The sequence below is a fragment of the Brachyhypopomus gauderio genome, chromosome 21 (genome assembly GCF_052324685.1).
Source record: "Brachyhypopomus gauderio isolate BG-103 chromosome 21, BGAUD_0.2, whole genome shotgun sequence".
NCBI classification, from domain to species: domain Eukaryota; kingdom Metazoa; phylum Chordata; class Actinopteri; order Gymnotiformes; family Hypopomidae; genus Brachyhypopomus; species Brachyhypopomus gauderio.
Window position 1 is genome coordinate 893,992 of NC_135231.1, and position 21,221 is coordinate 915,212.

General features: G+C 45.6%; 1 protein-coding gene across 1 annotated transcript in view; it reads left to right on the forward strand.

Moving 5' to 3' along the window:
* dnah12 (dynein, axonemal, heavy chain 12) overlaps positions 1–21,221 on the forward strand; it is a 29,758-nt gene that overhangs the window by 1,420 nt on the left and 7,117 nt on the right. The window contains exons 3-51 of the mRNA XM_076983930.1: positions 28–115; positions 214–237; positions 357–540; positions 838–907; positions 1,018–1,176; positions 1,821–2,016; positions 2,124–2,312; positions 2,602–2,755; positions 2,875–2,966; positions 3,046–3,224; positions 3,333–3,468; positions 3,546–3,671; positions 3,784–3,918; positions 4,030–4,223; positions 4,413–4,647; positions 4,772–4,957; positions 9,920–10,120; positions 10,246–10,440; positions 10,579–10,700; positions 10,795–11,077; positions 11,289–11,408; positions 11,489–11,645; positions 11,801–11,973; positions 12,099–12,251; positions 12,479–12,718; positions 12,794–13,039; positions 13,145–13,264; positions 13,346–13,455; positions 13,835–14,018; positions 14,112–14,252; positions 14,428–14,511; positions 14,680–14,868; positions 15,004–15,123; positions 15,354–15,542; positions 15,856–16,007; positions 16,253–16,391; positions 16,503–16,669; positions 16,804–17,359; positions 17,469–17,647; positions 17,897–18,089; positions 18,554–18,715; positions 18,853–19,047; positions 19,148–19,281; positions 19,395–19,557; positions 19,700–19,780; positions 19,867–20,043; positions 20,515–20,643; positions 20,738–20,827; positions 20,920–21,060. Of these exons, the coding sequence (XP_076840045.1) occupies positions 28–115; positions 214–237; positions 357–540; positions 838–907; positions 1,018–1,176; positions 1,821–2,016; positions 2,124–2,312; positions 2,602–2,755; positions 2,875–2,966; positions 3,046–3,224; positions 3,333–3,468; positions 3,546–3,671; positions 3,784–3,918; positions 4,030–4,223; positions 4,413–4,647; positions 4,772–4,957; positions 9,920–10,120; positions 10,246–10,440; positions 10,579–10,700; positions 10,795–11,077; positions 11,289–11,408; positions 11,489–11,645; positions 11,801–11,973; positions 12,099–12,251; positions 12,479–12,718; positions 12,794–13,039; positions 13,145–13,264; positions 13,346–13,455; positions 13,835–14,018; positions 14,112–14,252; positions 14,428–14,511; positions 14,680–14,868; positions 15,004–15,123; positions 15,354–15,542; positions 15,856–16,007; positions 16,253–16,391; positions 16,503–16,669; positions 16,804–17,359; positions 17,469–17,647; positions 17,897–18,089; positions 18,554–18,715; positions 18,853–19,047; positions 19,148–19,281; positions 19,395–19,557; positions 19,700–19,780; positions 19,867–20,043; positions 20,515–20,643; positions 20,738–20,827; positions 20,920–21,060 (8,032 nt within the window). The remainder of the gene's footprint in view (positions 1–27; positions 116–213; positions 238–356; positions 541–837; positions 908–1,017; positions 1,177–1,820; positions 2,017–2,123; positions 2,313–2,601; positions 2,756–2,874; positions 2,967–3,045; positions 3,225–3,332; positions 3,469–3,545; positions 3,672–3,783; positions 3,919–4,029; positions 4,224–4,412; positions 4,648–4,771; positions 4,958–9,919; positions 10,121–10,245; positions 10,441–10,578; positions 10,701–10,794; positions 11,078–11,288; positions 11,409–11,488; positions 11,646–11,800; positions 11,974–12,098; positions 12,252–12,478; positions 12,719–12,793; positions 13,040–13,144; positions 13,265–13,345; positions 13,456–13,834; positions 14,019–14,111; positions 14,253–14,427; positions 14,512–14,679; positions 14,869–15,003; positions 15,124–15,353; positions 15,543–15,855; positions 16,008–16,252; positions 16,392–16,502; positions 16,670–16,803; positions 17,360–17,468; positions 17,648–17,896; positions 18,090–18,553; positions 18,716–18,852; positions 19,048–19,147; positions 19,282–19,394; positions 19,558–19,699; positions 19,781–19,866; positions 20,044–20,514; positions 20,644–20,737; positions 20,828–20,919; positions 21,061–21,221) is intronic.

Here is a 21,221-nt window from a genome sequence, read left to right on the forward strand (position 1 = left end):
ATCTAGCTACTATTGGTTCTATTTCAGAGTCTCTCGTGCACTGAAAGCATATAAGAAGGCCAAGGACGCTCCCCCTGCCTCTCCCCCTGTGCCAGAACTGAGGTTTCCCCCAATGGTACTAAATGCTATTCTTCAACCTGACATTTGATAGCATTACACACAGGTTGGTTTTCCATGCCTTCTAACATAAAACCTTTTTTTTTATTTTTGTAGGCCAGTGAGGAAAGGAAACAGGAAGTAAGTACCTGCATTATCTTTTTTTAATTATTATTCTGAAAGCTCATCCATCAGTTCAGTGCCTTTCTTTCATCTGAAGGCCCTTGTCCTACATTTACGCCACCGATCTCACCACATAGATTATCTACACAAAGCTGAAGCAGAGTGTCGAGCGGAGACCCCTCGCACCCCTTCAGCAGCTGTGGCTGGACGCCATGCTGAGCCACGTTCCACCACAGCTCCACCACGGCCAGCAGGAGCTGCTGGAGAAGTTGTGTCAGGAGGTCAGCAAGAACTTTCACCACAGCATGGTCGAGCATACGGGTGAGCTCCCTCACACCCTGCCTGTTGTGCCCTACTAAGGATTCAGATGATCTTAAACCATGCAGACAGGTCATGGGGAAGGGGTTTTGTTAAGGTATCTAAAATATATATATAATATAATGTAAAATACAAAATAGATATAAAATAGATTGTTAATTTATTTTATATCTCTACGTTTTGTGTCACATTTGTACTTTTCTTTTTCACACCAGGTAATGTGTAGAGATGAGTCAACGTTAGAGTTGTTTTATGCTGCTGTAGTTTGTTGTGAGTTAATTAGTCTTTGTTTCTCTTTAGTCAACAGTTACCTAATAAAGCCGCCAACCAAGGGCACAGTCCCTCCCTTGGAAAGTCCACCTTTAGCCAAGTGAGCGCACAGGAGTCTAAACATGCATCTTGAAGCTTACCAAATTCCAATATGATTTCAGATTTCAGATGCTTTGGTGGCTGAGTGACAGTAGTTTTCTCTCTCCTCAGGACTCTTGATTTTTCCAGGTCTTGCCACAGCAGCTTTGGTATTAGTCAGAAGAAGATTAAAGAGAATCTGCACATCTTGCACCCAGTCATGAGAAAAATTTTGGATTTATGTTACGTGACGTTCTCTCAACTGCTTCTGGTTGATCTCTCAGACTGCCGGTACTGGTTTTTCTATCACTAAGTAATTAAATTGTTACAACTTGCATTTGAAACATATACAAACAGGTACTTGCTAATTAACTATTTTGTACTTGTAGATATAACTGTTTAACTGTATAACCTATTGTAAGCCAGAATAGCAGAGATTTATATTAACAAATGTGTATGTATAAGCGAATAAATGCACACACTTTTATTGTCTGTAATTACTTGTTTTTTTTTGACATCGTTGCTCAGTGGTTTGTGCTGTCAGAGCTCAACATAACAGTACTCCTCCAGCCATTTCCTTTAGTGTTTTAGAACATCCCATGCTAAGCCTGCAAATTTGTGGTTTGTTGTTCCCTCTTGTTGTATAAAGTGCAGGAGGCAATGCTTAGAACCCAGACATCATTAGCCTTCCATTGACCACAAAACATGTTGTGACACAGAAATAGAAAGTACTCTTAATCTGTTAGACCAAAACAGTGTGACAAGTGACTCAATTTCAAAGTTAGGACATCAACAAATGAGTGCAATCATTTCCCATTTATCACTAAAGTGTTAGTCTTTACACCCAGTCAAGGGTTTAATAAAGAATTGTACTTATTGTCTCCTTAAACCACTGATCATTTTGCTGCACTCTAAACTGAATTCCTGGGTTAAAGGTCATCGGGGCCCTTGAACTGTGAGAACCTGAAGAACAAGGTGGTTGTGCAGTGTATGAAGACTGAGGAGAAGCTTATGAGCAGCTGGTTCATAAATGTCATCCAGCTGCTCACTAGCAAAGACATTGTGCAAGGAACCCGAACAGGGAAGCTGGAGGCCTTCTACAACTGCGCTTCAACTCTTCTCTCTAATCAGGTCAGACAATCACAATTTCTCAGCTAAAAATTGTGTTGGCAGCCACGAAAATGAGACACAAATAAGGTATTTCTGTGCTTGCTGTTTGCTGTGTGTTTCTCTCACAGCTGAAGGCCCTGGTTGAGAGGAGTGTAGAGGCGTTTGTCAGCCTGTTCGATCCCCTGGACACACACAAGCTCCCCCTCTTCAGGATGCACCTGATCTTCGACAATGAGAAGATGGACTTCTATCCCAGCTTTCAGCATCTTGAAGATGTGGTGTTAGAGATTATCAGTCTGATCTCTAATACAATGCAGGTGAGAGGAGATGTATTTTGTACCAAATATGATTAACATTTAAACTTTTATTTTTTTATTATGCATACAATAATTAATATTATACTATACAATATTTTGTTTACCTGTTACAACAATTTAATAGAAAAGTTCATTAAGGCACCTAACTACTATATGTAGAACAAACCAATCTAGGATGGCATCTCTTCACTTAATATTTTCTGAGCAAATGTGCAAAAAAAGTCATAATAGTTGCTAGAGTCACTGGTTTCGGTAAGACTGGTATTTACTGTATCTTATCATTCCACAGAAGGTCCAAACTGTTCGGTCCTGGCAGGCTGACACCAATAGCTCACTAGTTGATGCCAAGCTTGCAGATCATGTTCTCACATGGGCGAGGACCAGACTGACAAACGCGGTCCGTAAAAACATGGAGGCTCCTTGCAGCCACTTTCAGCATTACTGTGAGTTTTCTACATTTCTAATTACATTAACATGTTTGAATTACTTAAATTACTCCCTGTAATACCAAAGTAGCCTCTGATGTTCTATACTGATTTATTAAAACTTGTCCTTTCTATAGTTGACAACTTTGATTGGTTAGTTAATGGGACAGCAGAGGCTCGGGTAAAGAAATTTGTAGAGGAGGAGCACAGCTTTGATCAATATGCTGAGGTAAGTTTGATCATACCATACAGTTGAAATTTTCATCACATATTTATGTGTTGTTTAACAATGTGTTGTTTTGTATCAGCAAGTAGAAAAGTTTCGTGCTGTGTTCCGAGAGATCTCCAGCCTCCCCTCACTGGCTCATTTTGACATGATCCATTTGGACTGTGAGGAGCTCAAACAGGGTCTGGCCAAGAAAGCGAAGACGTTTGCTCAGGTCCTCGTGGAGAGACTGGTCAACACACACCGTGAGCACTGTCTCCAGTAAGGGCTCTCAGTGTTTGTTGTATTGAACACATGTCTCTTCTCAGCTGTTTTGTGTTCAGTTCATCTGAAGATTGAGAATTGAGAAAATGTTGCTTTGTTTTCAAGAATCTGTAAACGGTTTGAGACTATTCAGAATAAGGCTCTAAAAATCCCAGAGACAACAGAAGACATGACAGAGATGGTCACTTACATCGATCATGCAAAGACCAAGGGAGTGGAAGAGCTCGGTAGCGAGATATTGGTGAGTTCTTTGCATTTATTCCTGCAAATTGTAAAGCTCTAAACCATAACAAAAAGCTCAATCTTGCTTTCTTTTAGGAAATGCGTAATAGGTTGCATTACCTGCTAGATGTACACATATTCGCTGAAGAAGACCTGGAGCTTAATTCTAGAGTTTTGCTGTGGCCTCAAAATATCATTCCAGTCTTTGATCTCAATGAAGAGGTAACACTTCAGTCAGTGTTTATGCAAGCACATATTACGGATTCCTGACCTCAAGGTGATGTTGCATTGATGTGTTACGTCTCACACTGGCTGTCTTGGTTCTGCGGTGCAGGTGTTGGAGAAGGCCAAGCAGAAAGGAGAGCAGGAGCTGCAGGGCAGGAGGGAGAAGCTGATGATGGAGCTGGAGAAACTGAGCCGCAGGATGGGGGAGTTTGCCGAATGGTCAGAGCTGGATATGATGCAGCAGGTACAATACGACCCCTGTACGACACCAGTATGACCTCTTGGAGTCTTTCAGGTCATGAGCAGACCTCATTCCTCCTCACATTCTGGTGTTTCTTCTGCTCCTCCACTGCAGTACGTGACAGACATAAGGAGGGTGCAGAAGAGACTTCAAGAAGCCGAGGAGTCCGTTGCGTTCATCAACAAAGAAGAGGCCCTTTACAAGTGGGACAAAACTATATATCCAGGGGTTGATGTCATCAAGGAGAACATTGAGCCTTATCAGAAGCTCTTTGGGCTTGTTCTGAAATGGCAGCGCACTGAGAAGAGGTTTGTAAAGTCATCAAGTGTTTTCAGATCATGTTCCTTAGGGTCCATGTAAAGATGTTTGTAGGTTTTTATGTTATTGTACAGGTTGTGCTTTGTCCTTCTTGGTACATTTTGTACCTTCTTTGTACTTCTTGGTATACTTGCATTCTGTTTCAGATATAATTATGTAATTCTGTGATTTTTGTCTAGATGGATGGATGGGTCCTTTTTAGATTTGAATGGCGAGAGTATGGAGTTGGAGGTGGATGAATTCTACAGAGAAATCTACAAGATGTTGAAGTTTTTTCAGCAGAAACAGAAGAAGATGGAGCAGGAGAAGATGCCCTCTATAAAGAGAATGCCTGGAGAGGGTGATGAAGGCAAACAGGAGAATCCTACTGCTCTTATCTGCTGCAGCATCCTGGAGCAAATACAAGATTTGAAGGTTTACCCAAGAATAATTCAGATTTTTTGTGCATCATGGAGTTCTGTCCTTTATGTTTCCTTGAGTAAAGTTCTACCTGCATAAGGATAATGCGACATGTAAACTGATCATTTTCTGTTCAAAGGAGCACATCCCAACGGTGTCAGTACTGTGCAATCCAGGAATCAGGCCACGGCACTGGGAGCAGATGTCTGAGATTGTAAACTACGACCTGATGCCTAACTCAGGCACCACCCTGCGTAAAGTCCTCAAACAGAATCTCGCAGCTTACATGGAACAATTTGAAACCATTAGTGCTGCTGCAAGCAAGGTACGAACTTTATTAAGAGTTATCAATCAATCAATCAATCAATCAATCAATCAATCAATCAATCAAATATTATTTATATAGTGCTTTTTACAACAGTTGTTGTCACAAAGCAGCTTTACAAGTGCCGAGTCCTAGCCCCCAGTGAGCATGCCAAGGGCGACAGTGGCAAGGAAAAACTCCCAAGGTTTTTTTTTGCATGAGGAAGAAACCTTGAGAGGAACCAAGACTCAGGGGGGGAACCCATCCTCCTCTGGCCGACACCGGTCACCATGACAACAACAACAATTTAGACAGAAAGAAGAGAAAGAAAAAGAAAAAGATGTAATAATGTCCATCATGGTGTAGGCATCCGGTTTGGCAGGAGGTGGCTGGCCCAGGATGGATCGCTGGTCTCCTCATCTCATTATTCCTCAAGCAGGCGGGCAGCTATGTGGAGAAATGAAACAGGGAAAATTAGCGCTGTACGGGGACATATACAGGACAGGTGAAATTATAAACATTTCTGGAGTGTGGCAGCATCTCCGGCATTAAGTTAAATTATTACAGCCTAGCTAAAAAAGGCAGAACCAGAAGGTAACATAGGCTGAAGAATCCCCATTTAAACAATCTATAATCTTCAAGATATACAATTTTCAGATATACTGTATAACTGTAATGGTTGTGACTCAGAAGGCAGAGAAGGATCCATATGCAGATCAAATAAATATTGTGTATTTTAATAAATGCACAAAACACAACAAACAGGTCCCAAAGGGACAACCCTGAAGGGTGGGGGCCAGCAGCACAAAAAGAGTCAAAAATCCAGACAGGGAGTCAAAAAACCAGAAAGGACTAGGAGTGGCAGGTAGAGGTACAATAATGGCAAACAGGAGAAAATATCAATAAGCAGAGCAAGGTCGGTAATGAGTGGAACCAGACAGAGAGAGAGAGATACAGAACAACAGCTTGGTAATGCAACGCAAGGCAATATTTTGCAATGGTGTGTTGTACAGAGAATCCTTAAGTAGGGTGGGTTGAATGGGGCAGTCATGGCCTGGTGGTAGGGGACTGGTCTTGTGACCGGAGGGTCGTGGGTTCGATTCCCAGACCTGAGGCCGTGACTGAGGTGCCCTTGAGCAAGGCACCTAATCCCAACTGCTCCCCGGGTGCCGAGCTAGGGCTGCCCACCGCTCTGGGGACGTGTGCACCACAGCACCCCAGTAATCACTTGTGTGTGTGTGTGTGTGTGTGTGTGTGTGTGTGTTCTAACTGCACAGATTTGTAAAAATCGGAGGACAAATTTCGATTGCGGTGAAAAAAACACAATTTGTCACGGTGACAGCTCCGGACCCTTCCCTGTGGGCGTGCCGTTACGTTGTCTGCGTGTCGTTATGTCCATGTTTGTACTTCCGTGGGCGTGGGTTGTTTGTGAGCATGTTCGTTTGTTACACCTGTGCCTTGTCTCGAGGTCACGTGGGTCTGTGTTATTCACCTATTTAATGTGCGTTAGCGCGGTGTCTTGTGCTCGTCTTTGTCTACAGTTCATGCCAGTGTAAGCAGCAGCGTCAAGCGTGCTTGCACCATCTGTGCTGGACTTTGTGTGTACGTTAATAAACGTTGTGTGTTGTACCTTGAGACACTCGTCGTGCCTCCTTTCTGCGAGCGTCACAGAAAGACGAGCCACAACTATGCCAGGATACACGTCGGCACGCAAGAAGGGCAAGAAGAAGGCTAAGCGACGTCACGCCTCTTCCCCTGCGCGTCGCTCCGAGGTACCAGACCCGGAGGAGGAGATGCAGCAGGACCCCGTCTGCGCGTGCCTACTGCGCCAAGCCCAGGCGGCCGAGGACGAGGAGGAAGCGGAGTACTTCCGACTGGCCGCAAGCAGGGTATGGAGCGAGAGGCACGGAGCTCCGCCCCTGGCATACCCTGCAGAAGGGACCTTCCCCCCGGCGGACCTGGAGGAGACAGAACCGTTGGTGTTAGGGGTAGGCGCCTTTGCCCTCACTCCCCCCGAAGAGGAGTTCGGGAGTGAGGACTCCGGAGAGGGGGAGAGTGAGGATGAGACCAGCTGCCCTTCCCTCACGTCTGCGGCTTCCCCGAGGTCGGACGAGGAGAGGGAGACCAGCCCCACGCCATCAGTCTACTCCGCGCCGACCGTGTACTACGGCGAGGAGAAGGAAGACACCAGCCCTCCGCCGTCGGAGTGGTCAGAGTACACGGGGCACTCCGATGAAGAGGAGAAGGAGGTCACCAGTCCCCCTCCGTCGTGGTACTCAGCCCCGTCAGAAGAGGAAGAGCAGGGCGAGGAGAGTGAGGGGGAGAGTCTCCGGTCGGCGAGTTCGCTCCTGACCATTTATAAAGGGAGTGGGAGCGGACCGGACAGTCCGCCCGCATCGGAGAGTGGGGACTCCGACGAGGAGGAGCCCATGGAGCACTTGCGGTGCGAGACCCCCGCTCAGTCCAGGGACTGGAGTGTAGCTGAGGAGGAGGAGGCGGCGATGGACACCAACCCCGAGACCGGAGCCAGGGGAAGCTGGCCTGGCACCGGCGGGGCCTCCTACGGGGGGTACCCGGAGTGGGGGAATGGGCGCCGGCAGGCTTATGGGGCGGCAAGCCCCTACGGCAAACCCGGTGGAGGGAGCCGCGGACCTGGGAGGAAGGTTGCCGCGAGACCCACCGGTAGTGCTGCCTCCAAGCGGGCTACCAGTCGCGCTGCACCTTGCGCGCCCGCCAGAGGGACTGCCCCCAAGCGGGCTACCGGTCGCGCTACACCCAGCGTGTCCGCTAGCCGTGCGGCACCTGGCGGTGAGCGGTCGGAACAGGCGGGAGGAACACCGCCATCTGCAGCGTCTCCAGCCCCCGGAGCTTTCGCGCCGCTACATGCGTTGCCTCAGGCGGGAAGCCTAGCTCCGGGAATGAATGTTTGTGTTCCTATTTTTTTGTCTATCCCCTTGTGTCTCCCTAACTTCCTTTTCCCGTTTGTGCCTCTTGTGTTTCATGTTCCAGTGTGCGTGTTTGTGAACGTGCCATTGTTTAATGTTTTCTCCCCTGTCTTCCCAGGGAGGGTGTACTAGAGCTGTTCGCGGCGGTTCCCGTCGTCAGGGGCGACTGCTCTCGGAGGCTCGTGATCCCGGCGGCTCCGGACCTGCCCGTCGGTGTTGGTTCGGGGCTTTCCAGCTGCACGGGACGCTCCGGGAGTAGCGAGCCCCTGGCGGAGGGTTCTGTCACGGTGACAGCTCCGGACCCTTCCCTGTGGGCGTGCCGTTACGTTGTCTGCGTGTCGTTATGTCCATGTTTGTACTTCCGTGGGCGTGGGTTGTTTGTGAGCGTGTTCGTTTGTGACACCTGTGCCTTGTCTCGAGGTCACGTGGGTCTGTGTTATTCACCTATTTAATGTGCGTTAGCGCGGTGTCTTGTGCTCGTCTTTGTCTACAGTTCATGCCAGTGTAAGCAGCAGCGTCAAGCGTGCTTGCACCATCTGTGCTGGGCTTTGTGTTTACGTTAATAAACGTTGTGTGTTGCACCTTGAGACCCTTGTCGTGCCTCCTTTCTGCGAGCATCACACAATTGACATATGGCACATTTACTTTTTTTTTACATTTGAATAACTAATTGAGTTCAGGTGTGCTCTGGTGGTCCTGGGTATGATCAGAATCTGACAATAACTGTACAGTGACTGTGACGCTTGAAGGAGGAGGCACAACGAGCGTCGAACGGTGCAACAACATTGCAAGTACCAGAGGTAGATGGGGGGCCAAGTAGATGGAAGGGGAGGGCTGACGTCGTCCTCCGCACCGTGGTGCTCGACGGGGGTCGAGTGGATGGATGGGGAGGGCTGACGTCGTCCTCCGCACCGTGGTGCTCGGCGGGGGCCGAGTAGATGGAAGGGGAGGGCTGATGTCGTCCTCCGCACCGTGGTGCTCGGCGGGGGTCGAGTGGATGGATGGAGGTGGACCGACGTCTTCCTCTCCCTCACTGTAATACTCGGTAGGGGCTGAGTAAATGGAAGGGGGAGGGCTGACCTCTTCCTCCTCCTCCTCACCGGAGTGCTCGGTGGGTCCTCAGTCGTCTTGCGAGCTACCGTCACGGAGGGAAAGCCGCTGGTGTCTTCCTCGCTCTCCTCATCCGAGCACCCGGAGGGGGTGAGACTCTCCTCCTCTCCGGATTCTTCACTCCCAAACTCGAATTCGGGGGGAGTGAGGGCAAATGCGCCTATCCCCACCACTATAGGCTCTTGGGACTCCTCTTCAGGGAATGCCTGGGTCTGAGCGCAGCGCCTCTCGCTCCAGACCCTTTCAGCGGCCAGCCAGAAGCACTCCGCATCCGCTTCATGTTCGGCCGCCTGGGCTTGGCGCAGCAGGCTCGCACACGCCGGGTCCTGCTGCATTTCTACCTCTGGTACTTGTACGTCGTGGCGACGCACCGGGGACGAGATTTTTCCCTTTCTTCCGTGAGGCAGTGTACCCTGGCATTCTTTAGGCTCGTCTTTCTGTGACGCTTGAAGGAGGAGGCACGACGAGCGTCGAATGGTGCAACAACAAACATTTAATGTGGACAAAAATCACGTGTAACACTCTCACACAGGCACGAAACTTTAGACAAAGACGAGCACGAGACATTGCGCGAACGCACATTAAATAGGTAATTAACACAAACCCTTGTGATCTCGAGACAAGGCAGGTGCGACTACGAACACGCTCACGGACAACCCACACCCACGGAAGTACTAATATGGACATAACAGCACGCAGACAACATAATGACACGCCCACAGGGAAGGGTCCGGAGCCGTGACCGTGACAGTGACATATATTGACATATAGCTATGTAGAGTTGCTGATAGCATGAAGGGGTGTTGATACAATTCTTTGTAAATTAAAATTTTTTTATTTTTTTATTTTAGATTTCATTTTGAGGAAGGAAAATATATCTCATCTGTGTCTTATTTAGCAACATAAGTTACATTTATCCTCCACACAGGAATTCTCTCTGGAGAAAGCTATGCAGAATATGGTGGAGCTCTGGGATACTGTGTCATTCCACCATCATGCATACAGGGAGTCTGGCGTATCCATTCTCACTGCCATGGATGAGATTCAGACCATGTTGGATGACCAGATAGTGAAGACCCAGACCATGAGGGGCTCTCCTTTTATCAAACCTTTTGAGACAGCCATCAAGGTAAGTCTTCTCCCATCATCATTAAGATTATAACATGATATGTGTTTCTGTTTAATTTGAAACGAATATTTGCAGCAATGCATGTCAACAGGGATTAAAAAGCACCAAACCCTTGTTTTACTCAGGCCTGGGAGGAACGTCTGATCCATATCCAGGACACCATAGATGAGTGGCTGAAGGTGCAGGTCCAGTGGCTCTACCTGGAGCCCATCTTCAGCTCGCAGGACATCATGCAGCAGATGCCTGAAGAGGGACGCTTGTTCCAGACAGTGGACAAGACCTGGAAGGATGTGATGAGACACTGTGTGAAGGACCCAAAGGTAAGGGCACCATGCAGGCAGCACCACAGAAAATCATTTACAATCAGTTTTCTTTTGACTCTCATAGGGTTTTGAATGTTTTTAAACCTTAATTGAACTGAGCAGGAAATTACTTTTAAAGTCTTTTGTGTACTGCAGGTTTTAGCTGCAACATCACTGCCAGGCTTACTTGAAAAGCTTAAGGAGTCAAACAACCTTCTGGACCAAATTATGAAAGGACTGAATGCTTACCTTGAAAAGAAAAGGCTGTTCTTTCCACGGTAACTGCTTAAGTATGTTTATTTTAACCCATTATACATTCATTTTGCCAAAAGTTCACTCTGGTATTTTCTCCTACATACCTGTGCACCTTAGCTTCTTCTTCCTGTCGAATGATGAGATGTTGGAGATCCTCTCCGAGACCAAGGATCCTCTGCGTGTGCAGCCCCATCTGAAGAAGTGTTTCGAGGGCATCGCCAAGCTCGACTTCTTGCCCAACCTGGACATCCAGGCCATGTACAGCAGCGAGGGGGAGCGTGTGGGCCTGATCCAGCTCATCTCCACCTCGGAGGCACGAGGAGCAGTGGAGAAGTGGCTGGTGCAGGTGGAGGACATGATGCAGCGCAGTATCCGTGACGTGATCAACTCTTCCAGGCTGGTGAGACTCAGTAATGTTGTACAAATGTGTTTTGTTTCCAGTTTAATTCACAGTGGTGAACATAAAGAAACTGCATATGCAATTTAAAGTATTGTTAATAACCTATTTAATCAGCGCTGTGGAAGCCACAATACTTTCTCTTTCATATATACAGTACATACACGGATTTATGCATTGACTTGCCGATGTGCCTCTTTGTACTGGATTGCAGGCATACCCAGAGGCCACGAGGAGTCAGTGGGTTCGTGAGTGGCCAGGCCAGGTGGTGCTCTGTACCTCTCAAATGTTCTGGACCCTAGAGGTGCACGAAGCCATCAGAAGTGGACCTGGCGTAAGGAAATTACGTGTAATTAGTGTGTTATTAGTATTTTCTAGAAGCTATTGACATGAGTGTCTTTCTTGGATTGCCAGGGTCTGCAGAAGTATTATGAGCAGCTACAGACCCAGCTGAATGACATAGTGGAGCTGGTCAGGGGAAAACTGTCCAAACAGACTCGCACTACACTAGGAGCTCTGGTCACCATAGACGTACATGCCCGTGATGTTGTCATGGAAATGATCCAGAAAGGTGGTTTCATTGATTTACAATATGATACGGTTTTTATGTATTTATTTTTATTATTATTGTTGTTTATTTTGCCCTTAATCATCATTTGCCATAAATCCTTTAGTTAATTAACACTTTTTAATTAATTTTCTTCTTTCTCGTATTGGCTTTCTCAGGTGTTTCTCATGAGACAGACTTCCAGTGGCTTGCCCAGCTGCGCTACTACTGGACTAATGACAATGTCCGCGTCTGCATAATCAACTGTGATGTCAAGTATGCTTATGAGTACTTGGGGAATTCCCCTCGCTTGGTCATCACGCCTTTGACAGACCGATGCTACCGAACTTTGGTGAACGGCTTCACAAGACTGCATTACACTTTCCTGCTCATTATTGCCGGGGTTCACTGAAACTCTGTTCAGAGAGAGTGAATGTAAAGCTTACTTTCCGTTTTAATGTTGTGGCTACTTCACAGATTGGAGCGTTTTACCTGAACTTAGGTGGAGCTCCTGAGGGCCCCGCTGGAACAGGCAAGACGGAGACCACAAAGGACCTGGCCAAAGCCCTGGCTGTGCAGTGTGTGGTGTTCAACTGCTCTGATGGTCTGGACTACCTGGCCATGGGGAAGGTAATGTGAGCTGAGTCAAAGTGAATAATTTTGGTTTTCATTCAGCTCGTTCCTTGTTTCTGGTATTTTTTTATATTATTGTTGTTTATGATAATCATGCGAGAATTATGTGGTGTGTTTGCTATATTGGTTCACGTTTAACACAAGTTTATCTCTTTTTTTTTTGGAATAGGCAATAAAGTTTTCTGGATCTGAATCTGAGCTCATGTTTCTTATCCTATTTTCAGTTCTTTAAAGGGCTGGCATCCTCGGGTGCATGGGCCTGCTTCGACGAGTTTAACCGCATTGAACTGGAGGTGCTGTCTGTGGTGGCCCAGCAGATTTTGTGCATTCAGAGAGCCATTGAGATGAAGCTGGAGGTCTTTGATTTTGAGGGCACAGAGCTCCGCCTCAACCCCAACTGCTTTGTAGCCATCACAATGAACCCTGGATATGCTGGACGATCTGAGCTTCCTGATAATCTTAAGGTGACACCATTTGGGTTCTTATTGTACATTAAATGGTTTAAGGGATTTACTAACTATGTACATTGTGTTTTCCAGGTTTTGTTCAGAACCGTTGCAATGATGGTTCCCAACTACGCTCTTATCGCGGAGATCTCCCTGTACTCCTATGGCTTCTTGAATGCTAAGCCACTTTCAGTGAAGATTGTAATGACCTACAGGCTGTGCTCTGAGCAACTGTCCTCCCAGTTCCACTACGATTATGGGATGAGAGCTGTGAAAGCAGTTTTGGTGGCAGCAGGAAACCTCAAACTCAAGTTCCCAAATGAAAATGAAGATATTCTTGTGAGGATATTGGGACAGTGTATCTTCAAATATTTCAGTTATAAATAAACACAGTTTCACAATTATGTATGTAGAGACTCACGCACATAATGTTTGTTTGGTTAGCTTCTGCGGTCGATCAAAGACGTGAATGAGCCCAAGTTTCTGTCCCATGACATTCCTCTCTTCAATGGGATCACCAGTGACCTCTTTCCTGGTGTCTCTCTCCCTGTGGCTGACTATCAGGTGAGGACTCCAGGGCTCTTCAGAAACGAGTTATACTAATGGTGTGAAAACTTTAATTATATTTTCTTCCTTTTTCTTTAGCTCTTCCTGTCTTGTGCTCATGAATGCTGTAAAAAACACAATGTCCAGCCTGTGAAGGTTTTCCTGGATAAGATGATCCAGACCTATGAGATGATGATCGTGCGTCATGGGTAATTGCATGATTTCTTACACAGGATACAGTATGCAGTAACAGTTTCAGTTTGATGCAATTTTCAGCAATATCATTGTAATCTGAGGTGGGAAACTCAAGAATACATTTGGTAGTACATTAATTGTACAGAAAAAAAATCTTCTCCTCAGAGTGATACCAGCAAATCAAAGGTGTGTTTTAGGCCACGCACTTGTGGCCCTGAACACTTCGCATTGTCCTTCAACTTACTGTATAATACGTAGATGTATAGCAGCATAGACATTGATTATAGTAGGAGATACATAGAACAAAAATTTAAAAATCACAAAAATGTGAGTGTTGTGAAGTGCAGCACGAGACCATCACACATGTGTTTATTCTTATTGCTCTCTCATCAGCTTTATGCTTGTTGGTGATCCGTTTGCTGGCAAAACCAAAGTTCTCCATGTGCTTGCTGACACCCTCACGCTCATGAATGAAAGAGGTTACAACGAGGAGCAACAAGTCCAGTACCGCACTGTCAACCCAAAGTCCATCACTATGGGGCAGCTCTTTGGTCAGTTTGATCCTGTCTCCCATGAGGTGGGTTTCAGAAAATCGGTTTCAATTCATCTGGAATTGCTTAGAGTTCTACAAGTTCATCTTTAAACAGTGAGGGCTTTTTTCCTCTCAAAGTGGACAGATGGGATTGTGGCGAACACGTTTCGAGAGTTCGCCTCAGCAGAGACCCCAGACAGGAAGTGGGTGGTGTTTGATGGACCAATAGACACACTTTGGATCGAGAGCATGAACACTGTGCTGGATGACAACAAAAAGGTTTGGTTCAACTTGAACTTGTTTCCTTTTAGCCTCCAGCACTTTATCATTTATGATTTAATGTTGATGTCTTTTCACTAACAGTCACAGAATTGTTGTGCAAAACTCTACATCAAGGCCCACTGTTTTGTGACAAGCTGTATAATCTGGTGATAAATGAAGGTTTCTCTTGCAGCTGTGCCTCATGAGTGGAGAAATTATCCAGATGTCCAACCAGATGAGTTTGATTTTTGAGGCCATGGATCTGTCACAGGCCTCAGTAAGACTGCTTCACATACTATTGTACACACCAGCCTATAAAACCTAAAATTCATTTTGGTTCCACAAGCTGTCATTACCTATTTTGGTAAGGCCGACACTGGCCAGGGTGAAGGGCATTTAGGAGTGTGTCACTGTACGTCTATTAACTATGGCACTTGTATTCCAGCCAGCCACAGTGAGCCGCTGTGGAATGATCTACATGGAGCCGTCTCAGCTGGGCTGGCTTCCTCTTGTGGAGTCCTGGCTGAACACTCTGCCCCAAACCCTGCAGGCCCAGGAGAATGCAGCACTGCTGCTGGGCTTGTTTGATTGGCTGCTCCCCCCATCACTCAGGATGTTAAGAAAAAACTGTAGGGTAGGCACATCACTCTTATTTGTGTTTTAAATGACGTCACTCAACACATTACTTTTTTTTAAGCTTATTTTCTGATAATGTATGGAAGCAAATATCTGATTATTATAATCAGCTCTTATCATTAATTTGTTGCAGGAGGTTGTTCCCACCAGTAACAGTGGTACAGTTGTTTCTCTTACACGACTCTTCGAAATGTTGCTCACAGAACCTGTAACCAAAGAACCTGGTAGCAAGAATATACGCACATGGATCATGGTAAACATTCAATTGAAATCTGGGCTACAGACTGATTTTATTAACATATATGCAATAAAATAATGTTTTTTGTTAAACAGTTTTTCTAACAATTTTTTAAGCCTGTAAACTGTTGCCTTGTGTTTCAAATGTATTTGTGAAAGAGTTTTATGGCTTTTCTGGAAATTGCAGTGGAATACTGTTGCATGGCTGCTCACCATGGAAACATCCAAATGTTGTTCTCTACACAGGCGGCTTTTGCCTTTTCCTTGGTGTGGTCTGTTGGTGGGAGCTGTGATGCAGGCAGTCGTGGAAGATTTGATGAGTTCATGAGGGAAATCATAGCAGGAAAATCAGACGAGTACCCCATCCCAGCTACTGTTTCAAAATGGGAATGCCCTTTTGATGACAAGGGCCTAGTTTATGACTACTCCTATGAGGTATCCATCATTTGTTTATTATTTGTTTGCGACACACATGCACACACACACGCACGCGCGCACACACACACACACACATACATATATATATATATATATATATATATATATATATATATATATATATATATATATATATATATATATATATATATATATATATATATACGTGTGTGCGTGTGTGTGTGTGTGTGTGTGTCACACTGAGGAATTGTATTATATTTCAGTGCATTACACCATTACACACTCATATTTGGCTACATGACAATTAAGTCTTGCTTGTATATGTCTTATGTCTTGTACATGTCTGCAGTTCAAAGGAAAAGGCCATTGGGTTTACTGGAATGAATCGATAAAAAACGTCACACTAGGGGACAAGACCACCAAAGTGCAGGACATCATTGTCCCTACAATTGACACAGTGCGCTACACATACTTGATGGATCTCTGTATTAAATATGGAGTGTAAGTGTTTGATTACACTTGAGAATGGAGAACCCGTGACCCAGTTGCAGTTCAATTTTAAAATGCAAAAATTTGCAGTATATTGTCAAGTCTAGTTGGAATAGGTCTTAATATATTTTCAACTTATTTCATTTTTTGTATGATATTTTATCAACATAGTTTTTAAAATACATTATCTGAACTGAAGTCTGTTGTGACTTTATGAATGGGAGGATTTCAAACACGTTGTATGTGCTGATCAACAGGCCACTGCTCTTTGTTGGTCATACTGGCACTGGAAAGTCTGTTTATGTAAAAGAGAAACTGATGAACAATCTTGACAAAGATCGCTACCTCCCCTTCTTTATCAACTTCTCCGCACGCACTAGTGCCAACCAGAGCCAGGTAACGGACCTCTTCCTTAAACGAATCTTATACCTGATATACAGCCCTGTCAGTTTGTCAATATAAAGGAGGGAGCAGTGCTCTAACTCTATCTCCTTGTCTTCTGTGTAGAATATAATCATGTCCAGGCTAGATAAGAGAAGAAAGGGGGTGTTTGGACCTCCCATGGGAAAGAAATGCATAATCTTTGTTGATGACATGAACATGCCAGCATTGGAAGTGTTTGGCGCCCAGCCTCCTATTGAGCTGCTTCGGCAGTACTTTGACCATGGGAACTGGTACGTCTTGTGTAGGGAATCTGGAACGTTTTTATTACAGTACACCATGTCCAGTTGATTTGCTATTCACATCTGTTGATCTTCATCTGGATTTACAGGTGTTTTAATGTGTTGAAACTGTGTTTATTTATTAGGTATGACCTAAAGGACACAACGAAAATCACCCTGGTTGACCTACAGCTGATCTCAGCCATGGGTCCCCCTGGTGGTGGGAGGAATGCAGTGACCCCTCGTTTCCTGCGCCACTTTAACGTCTGTAGCATCAATGCGTTTAGTGATGACACCATGTCGCGCATATTCTCTACTGTGGTAGCCTTCTCCTTCCGTAACAACGGCTTCCCGCCTGACTGCTTAACCACTGGCAACCAGATAGTGGCTGCTACCTTGCAGGTTTATAAAAAGGCTATGGAGAACCTGCTTCCCACCCCAGCTAAGTCCCACTACACGTTCAACCTGCGGGATGTTTCCCGCGTGGTGCAGGGATGCCTGCTGCTGAAGAAGGAATCTCTAGAGAGCAAGCGCACTTTGGTCCGCCTGTTCGTTCACGAGGTGTTCCGCGTTTTCTATGATCGCCTGGTGGACGATCGGGACCGAGCCTGGCTCTACAGACTCATGAATGACATTGTGAAGGAGCATTTCAGGGAGAGCTTTGATATGGTCTTTGAGCACTTGAAGACTGGGAAGACATCTGTAAGTACCAATATCTCTGAATACAATGCAAACAGGTGTGCATCATAAATAACAAGTAACGTAGAAATAGGCAGTTAATTGTGTTTAAAATTTTGTTCTTCCAAACCAGCTCTGTGAGGAAGACATGAGGAACTTGTTATTTGGAGACTACATGACACCTGATGTAGATGCCAGTGAGAGGCTATATGCAGAGGTCCCCAACATGGAGGGCTTTAGTCAGGTGGTGGAGTCTTGCCTGGTGGAATACAACCAGACACACAAGAACCGCATGAACCTGGTCATCTTCCGGTAACCTCTCATTCCTCTGCACACTCCAACGTACGGTGCCTGTTGACGACAAGTAACTGTTCAAAATATCCTTAATTTTTTTAAAGCATGTTTTGCAATGATTTATCATAACTGTGATAAACTTTGTAACCTCTAACAAAATCTGCAAAGCTGATGGAACAACCTTTGATGGGATATGGGATACAGAATACGTTTCTGCTGGTAAATTCCTAAACATAAATTCATAAAAGGTTGTGTTGCCTGTGGCAGCTACGTCCTGGAGCACCTGTCCAGGATCAGCCGTGTTCTGAAGCAGCCAGGGGGGAACGCTCTGCTGGTGGGCGTCGGGGGAAGTGGCCGCCAGTCCATCACCAGGCTGGCCACCTTCATGGCCAACATGACTCTGTTCCAGCCTGAGATCTCCAAGAACTATGGCATGAACGAATGGAGGGATGACCTCAAGGTGTGCTGTTCTCTCATGTAGGACGTGGATAAAAGTCACCAAAATAAATCACCCTGCAGCATTCTCCATTAATTCTTGAGGTGTATTTCTCCCATTCTCCATTAATTCTTGAGGTGTATTTCTCCCATTCTCCATTAATTCTTGAGGTGTATTTCTCCCATTCTCCATTAATTCTTGAGGTGTATTTCTCCCATTCTCCATTAATTCTTGAGGTGTATTTCTCCCATTCTCCATTAATTCTTGAGGTGTATTTCTCCCATTCTCCATTAATTCTTGAGGTGTATTTCTCCCATTCTCCATTAATTCTTGAGGTGTATTTCTCCCATTCTCCATTAATTCTTGAGGTGTATTTCTCCCATTCTCCATTAATTCTTGAGGTGTATTTCTCCCATTCTCCATTAATTCTTGAGGTGTATTTCTCCCATTCTCCATTAATTCTTGAGGTGTATTTCTCCCATTCTCAGGTTCTGCTGAAGAAAGCAGGTGTGAAGGGCCAGAAAACAGTGTTCCTGCTTACAGATGCCCAGATAAAGGAGGAGGCCTTTTTAGAGGATGTGGACAGTCTCCTTAATACGGGAGAGGTTCCAAACATTTTTGCAGTGGATGAGAAGCAGGAGATCATGGAGGTGCTGTATGTTTTATCAGAATATTAAGCAGTGACTATTGCAAATCTCTCCTTGGGACATGTTCCCCCATACAAATCAATGGAAAATTGACAATTATGCAGGGGAGTGCTAGCTAATCATTTCTGTCTCAACCTCAGGCAGTGCGGCCCATAGCCCAGGCTGGTAATAAGAATTTGGAGTTCAGTCCTCTGGCTCTGTTTGCGTACTTTGTCAATCGCTGTAAGGAGAACCTGCACATAGTGGTGGCATTCAGTCCAATAGGGGATGCATTCAGAAACCGCCTCAGACAGTTCCCGTCTCTTATCAACTGTTGCACAATCAACTGGTTCCAAGTAAGTCTGCAGAATACAGATTGAAATTAGCAGAATCTGTTACTGATATTTGGTCAGGTTGAACAATATTTCAGATGTTTAAGTCAATTGTTCCTCTCAGCCTTGGCCTGAAGAAGCACTGGAACGTGTGGCCAGCAAGTTCTTAGAGACTCTGGAGATGAGGGACCATGAGCGGCAGGAGGTCATGCTGATCTGCAAGACTTTCCACACTTCTGCCGTTCATCTCTCCACGAAGTATGCAAACCCAATAAACTAACAGCCATGTCACCACGCAGACTCTTTTATATCTATAAAAAAATGAAAAACACTGAACACATTTTGTTAATAATCAAATGTTCTTTTGCCAGGTTTCTATCAGAGCTTGGTCGCCATAACTACGTGACTCCTACTTCTTATTTGGAGCTCATAGCTGCGTTCAGAATGCTCCTCAGTCAAAAACGAGACACTGTAATGAACGCTAAGAAAAGATACACCAATGGACTGGACAAACTGGCTTTTGCTGAATCTCAGGTCATTTTGTGCATTCTATCCTTTATTTTCACATATTTAGACATCTCACTATATGGGCTGTGCTATTTTTGTCTACTTTTAACACCTTTTCATGTTTCTGTGATTTATTTTTTAAAGCATATGACTAATTATGTTCATCTAGGTGGGTGAAATGAAGAAGGAGCTTGTAGACTTGCAGCCCAAACTGGAACAGGCCAAGATTGACAACAGAAAAATGATGGAGGTGAGAAACGCTCGTCACCATGACTGCCACTCGCTTACGTGTTCACACAGAAGCTGTTTAAATGCTAAAACGTTGCTGTGTGGCAGGTGATCGAGGTGGAGTCGGTGCAGGTGGAGGCTAAGAGTATGGTGGTGCGCGTGGACGAGGAGGCAGCCACTCAGAAGGCTAATGAAGCTCAGGCTCTGAAGAACGAGTGTGAGAGCGACCTTGCTGAGGCCATCCCTGCTCTAGAGGCAGCGCTCTCTGCTCTTGACACGCTGAAGGTGTGAATCGTGGGGTGGTGTGGGGTGTTGTGGGGTGGGGTGTTGTGGGGTGGGGTGTTGTGGGGTGTTGTGGGGTGGTGTGGGGTGGGGTGGGGTGGGGTGTTGTGGGGTGTTGTGGGTGGTGTGGGGTGTTGTGGGGTGGGGTGGGGTGTTGTGGGGTGGGGTGGGGTGTTGTGGGGTGTTGTGAGGTGGGGTGTTGTGGGGTGGTGTGGGGTGAGGTGGGGTGTTGTGGGGTGGTGTGGGGTGTTGTGGGGTGTTGTGGGGTGTTGTGGGGTGAGGTGGGGTGTTGTGGGGTGTTGTGGGGTGTTGTGGGGTGTTGTGGGGCTCCATGTCCTGCTGTTCTACCTCACGTTTCTTTAATCGCTGTTTTAAAGCTCAATACAGGTGCCTAGAGTCCTGCTGGTTGCAGGCAGGTAAGACGTTTTATGTTTTGTTTTCTGCTTTGTTCTTGTTATTTGTTTGTTCGTTTAGCCCTCTGACATTACAATTGTAAAGTCTATGAAAAACCCTCCGTCTGGAGTTAAGCTGGTGATGGCAGCAGTGTGTGTAATGAAGGACATCAAACCTCAGAAGATCAATGACTCTGGAACAGGACACAAGGTCAAGAAAATAAATTTAGTTCTCAGTACTTTAGTTCTCACACTGACAAACTATTCTGAAACTCACTATCTACATGTCTACACCATATAAACAGATTCAGGACTATTGGGGTCCAAGCAAGAAACTGCTTGGAGACCTGAACTTCCTGAGAGACCTAAAAGAATATGACAAGGACAACATTCCTGTAAGTGTATTTTATATGTTATGATCAGTGGAATGGTGACTGACTATCATTGTATTTTGCTGATTTATCTTACTAATGTCATTGTGTGAAAGGCACCGGTCATGCACAAAATCCGTAGTGAATATATGACCAACCCTGATTTTGACCCGACTAAAGTGGCAAAAGCGTCCTCTGCAGCCGAGGGCCTGTGCAAATGGATCACTGCCATGGAGGTTTATGACAGAGTGGCCAGGGTAGGTCTGCGCCTGTTAAATCACCTCATCTCTGACTTCTTTTTTCTACCTTCATCATCTTCCTGCTTCTGCATTCATGTGCATTCAAGTTTGCATGTCACTCTTGGAAACTGTACTCCCTTATTTGTCCATTAACGTTAATCCAGGTAAGGTAACTGAAC